Here is a 4,977-nt window from a genome sequence, read left to right as displayed (position 1 = left end):
AGGGCAAGGGCATCCTACTCACCCAAGGCCAGTATCGTCATGGTGATCCCTGACAGTGAAGCCCCCACGACACATCTGAAGGCCATGTACACATAGAAATGGGGCACAAAGGCAATTCCCACACCAAACAAGCCCTGGAGGAAGACGGAGATCAGAATGACTGGCCGGCGGCCAATCCTGGGGAGAAAGAGAGAAGACACGGCTGGAGAGACCCTGTAGAGATGGGGAAGGGTCCAGCAGGTTACACAGTGATGGTATCACCCTATCTTGAGGGTGGTAAGGTTCAGGCTACACTGGGTTGACGTGTGAAGCACCCTGTGCACACACTGTACCCATCTCCCTTCCACCCCCCGGTGTGTCCATGTCCTTACAGGACCTGAGGACTTTGGTCAGGGTCCTGTTAGTGAGGAGCGGTGACAAAACACACGGGGTGCAGTGTCCAGCCAGGCTGGGAGCAGCGTGCTGCTCTGCACACTGACGGCTTTGCACAGACCCTGGGAGGACAGTTGGGTCTCCTCACCTGTCACTTAGTGGCCCAAAGATCATGGATCCTAGGAACAGCCCCATCATGTAGACAGACTGGGAGATGTCATTCAGGTCCTTCCTGTCACATACCAGGTCAAACTGGAGAAAGAAAACATGGATGCTTTTTCTTTCAACAGACCTCAGCTGCTTTCTGGGTGTGAGCAGCTCTTCTGGTCCATGGTAGACACAAGAGTCGGGTGCTCAAGCTCTCATTCCACCCCTGGGAGAAGATAACCCACCCCCAAGGATAGAAGTCCTATGGTGTGCACATAGCGCACACATTACTGGTGGGACAAGCCCATGGAGAGCTCATTGGTACCCCTCTCCTGAACACTGGGACCTGCAGGAATCCCCCCCAGCCCAGATACCCTCACAGGAGCCTCCTGGTTGGCAACTTTTGCTTAAAATGGGACAGAACTCCCAGTAGCTTGCTTCCTCCTAGACTGCCTTCCCTCGCAGAAGAAAGACAGTGAGTGCAATGGTGACTCCTGGCCCAAGCAGTTTCTGTTAAAGAGATGTTCTACAACTGCCAGCATCCAGAAAGCACCTGTAGAAAATATAGTCACCCAGGGAAGAGCACGTACAGGAGATACAGAGAGGTCAGAAAGCACTGAAAGAAGTTTAGCTCTGCTCTCTGGAGGGTTGCTGGTGTTGACAAAGCTCCTGGTGACAATCAGATCTGTGGCTTTGCAACCTCTCCTCTCCTCATCATACCTGGTACCTCTGCACAGAGCGAGGAGCGGTGAGAAACTCAGCTGTTTGTGACAACAGAATGTGGTCACTGGAGAGACCACGCTGAAACCTCGAGGTAGACACCCCACAGCTGCTTGCCCTGACAGTTCCCACCACATGAGGGGAGCAGAAACCAAGCGCTGAGCTCCTGGCTGGGGTGTCTGAAGCACAGGGGACAAGTTGGAAGCTTACCCCTTCTCTGCAGAGGGGCAGCTGGGGCAGGGAGACTCAAAAGGTCCCACCTGGAGGGATTAATCACAGAATGGTAGGGGGTTAAAAGGGACCTCTGGAGATCTAGTCCAACCCTCCTGCCAAAGCAGGTTCAATTAATGTCTCCACAGGCTCTTCCCGTGGCCCTGCTGGCATCTATATTGCAGCCTGCTTGGATGCAACCCCTCTGGGACCACACCCGGGGGTTGGGTGGTGGAGTCAAGGTCCCCAAAATACACCTGACATCAATCTCAGCCCAGCCTGGTTGCACAATGGCTGTCATCAGCTTCAACCGAACTGCAGAGCAGGGAGGTTGTCTGGGTGTCCCATCCCTTCCACGTCCCTGGCACGTCAACTACAGACCTCAGTCAGCAGGGATGGTGGTGTTCCTGAGGGGTAGACCCAGCCACTGCTGCACTTCTCCGTGGCATTCAGACCATACTCCATGATGGAGCTGAGGTTCCAGTCCACCGGTGAGTACATGGAGCACTGCTCGTACGCCCCATCCGCGTCCCGGGGCAGGGTGAGGTTCAGCTGCTCTTCCTCGGTCAGGTTGGGGCCGATGGCGCGGATCCAGCTGGTGTCACAGTGATGAGGCACTTGTGGAACCATAAAAAGTTGGCAAAATTGGTGGAAAGCCACACTGAGGCACGGAAACAAGGTGAGAAGCACCAGCCATTTCTGAAACGGCCCAAAATCACCAACTGCTTTCAAAATTTCCCCAATGCTTGACATGGGCAGCTGCGTCTGCACCAGGACAGTGTTGGGACAGACCTTCCAGAGGGCTGGAATTAATGTTTAAACCTCAGATAAGCTCTGCAGTCACAGCCAGCCACACAGATACTAAAGTCAGGACAGACTTTATGCCTGATGTTTCACCTGTTCCAAGTACAGCCTGTAATATATTACTCATCTCTGGGCCACTTGCAAACATTCGGTACCTGCTGCCGGCTGGAGCAGAAGGACCCCTTCTGCCAGGGTCACCTCCTCTGCCAGGGTCACCTTCTCTGCCAGGGACAGGTGGCACTGATAGAGGAAAACACCCTTCTCCAAAGCAACTCCAAGTGGAGCATTTGTGAATTTTCCCTCCCTGGAAGTGTTCAAGGCCAGGCTGGATGAGGCTTTGAGCAACCTGGTCTAGTGGAAGGTGTCCCTGCTGCTGGCAGGGGGGTTGGAACTGGATGAGCTTTAAGGTCCCTTCCAACCCAAACTGTTCTATGATTTGCTGAACTGATGAGACTGTTCCCAGCGGTTCCACTCCAGATAGCAAGGTTCAGAGGGGCTGAGACACCCCAGCAAGATGCAGAGCTGGGAAAAGTCCAGGGAGTGATGCTGATGGATGGTCAGAGCCAGAGATGAAGAAGGGCAGCCAATTGGCTGTGGTCCCAGGAAAAGGCAGATTCCATCTCCTCCTTCTATTGCAGATTCCTGGTGCAACCACAAGCCAGCCACACACAGGACAACCACTCTTCCCACCAGTTCTGGGCCACCCCGCAGGCTGGCAGGGCTGTATGCAGGGAAGACTTGGAGAAGGCATAGAGGGACGGGAGAAATCTGCCCCAGGGCCATGCTGCTTGAGGCAGCTTTGGCAAATCTCAGCTCAAATCCCATCATGCCTTAAAATGATCATTGAGAACATGAAAATCAACTGTGTTCAGCCTGTCCCTGATGTAGGAACAGCATTTGCCTGGGGGTTCTTTCATGAGGCAAAGCCTACAGAGGTGCTCAAAAGCAATGTGGATGCTCCTTCTCCTTCCCACAGATCCATGGGAAGAGCACTGTACAAGCATGATGGAAACCAGACCACGGCTGTCCCTTTGAGTTGACCACAGGTCAAACCTGGAAGTACATCAGCTCTCCAGGCAGTTGGAGAAGAGGTGTTGCCCTCAAGGTAAGTCCAGCTCAGCAGCCACAAGCAAGGAACACCAAGGACAGGGATAAGCAGACAGACACTGGACCAGGCAGAGGTGCCGGACAACACAAATTGGGTCTGTCCAAGTAAATTAAGAAACTCAGATGGAGGATGAAATTGAGGTGCCTGTTCACCTTGGGGTCTGCTTCATCAGCAGGAGATGGGACAGGTCAAACCTTGCTAAAAGCAGAATCAAGCATGTCCAGGAGCTCAGGAGCCTTCCCCAGGCCTGATCCTGCCATCTCCCCTGGCTGTCTCCTGGCTCCATGCTAGAAGGAGTCTAGGGCCCAAAGCAGCCTCATCCACTCTTCTCTGTCATGGTTTAAATGGGGAAACCCAGGATGGTCAGTCAGACACCAGTCATGGGTCTCAGATCTGGAGAAGCAGGAGGCAGAGGACAGGCACAAAACACTGCTAGAACTTTAGACAGGTAAACGAGGCCTGTTCTGCTCTGGCCAACGTTGGCGAGCCTGAGCTGGGCACCAGGTTTAGAGGAGGCTGGAGGATACTGAGGCCCTGCATGAAGGACCAAAGGAAGGAGTGGGAACCCCACTGCTGGAGGTTTCCAACAACAGGTGAGGAGACAACGATGGTTGATTGGAGCCGAGTCACATCTCTGGGCTGAGATGATCTCCTCAGGACCTTGACCAGCATATGTATCCATGACACACCGGTCCATGGCTTTGGGTAAAGGTCAGGAGGAATCAATTTGCTGCAGTTTGGAAAGACACTGCACACTAAAGCCAAAGCACAGAAAGAACATCACCTCCAGCCATGCCTGGTCCAAGCTCAGCACCCCAACCTTCAAAACACCATTTACCACAGCACAAAGCAATCAGAAACAAAAGGAGGCCACAAACCTGAGCAACCGTGGTGTACCTCTCATGGTCTGAGGGGTACACCCAGCCACTGCTGAACTTCTCCGTGGTGTTCAGGCCATACGCCACGATGGAGACGAGGTTCCAGACCACTGGAGAGGGCACGTAGAGCTTGGAGCACACTTTTCAACTGGAGACAAGCCCTCAGGGTACAATCCTAAGGGCCATCCTGGCTCCATTTCTGTACACAACACCTGAAGAGCATCCCCACCCCTTCTTCACCAAGTCTTCCTGGAGGTTGTTGAACTTTCCAACATCCCAAACAGAAATGTCCCAGGGGTTGTAGGCACCACTCAGTCAAACCCCTTCCCCAAGATACATCATCCAACCCAGTGACACGTAAACCACACACGAAACACGTGGCAATGGACAATTTGTTCTTTATTGATTAAAAATTAGAGACATGCAGTAAAATACAAAGTCCAAAAAAGGAAAAAAGCCTGAATATTTTACATCTTTCATTATAATCTACAATACACCAAAGTTGTGAAGAGGATCCGTTTTCATTAACAGAGCATTGTCCTTAAAAGTAGGAACTAACTTAAAATTACCACCTGCTTCCAGGTTCAGATCAGAAATTTGCACAAAAAACCAAATTCTTAATGACACTGGAAAACAATTATGAACAGCATTGGCACTTACTGGAACAACATCAGAAAAGACAGTTGTCTAGCACTGTAGTAGCCCAAGTAAATTTTTTGGATCCCTACCCAAAAACTC

General features: G+C 52.1%; 1 protein-coding gene across 1 annotated transcript; it reads right to left on the bottom strand.

Moving 5' to 3' along the window:
• Window positions 1–22: 22 nt before the first annotated feature.
• On the bottom strand, window positions 23–2,202 carry LOC104520796 (solute carrier family 22 member 14; the record flags this gene model as incomplete). Its single annotated transcript, XM_010162595.1, has 3 exons — window positions 1,831–2,202; window positions 521–624; window positions 23–177 (listed from the first exon to the last, which is right to left on the bottom strand). Coding segments are annotated over exons 1-3 (631 nt in total), but the record flags the coding sequence as incomplete, so codon positions are not given.
• Window positions 2,203–4,977: the final 2,775 nt, after the last annotated feature.

Source organism: Antrostomus carolinensis, unplaced genomic scaffold, assembly GCF_000700745.2.
Source record: "Antrostomus carolinensis isolate BGI_N321 unplaced genomic scaffold, ASM70074v2 scaffold51720, whole genome shotgun sequence".
Classification (NCBI taxonomy): domain Eukaryota; kingdom Metazoa; phylum Chordata; class Aves; order Caprimulgiformes; family Caprimulgidae; genus Antrostomus; species Antrostomus carolinensis.
The sequence above is the reverse complement of the archived record's forward strand: the minus strand, read 5'-3'. Positions and strand labels throughout refer to the sequence as shown.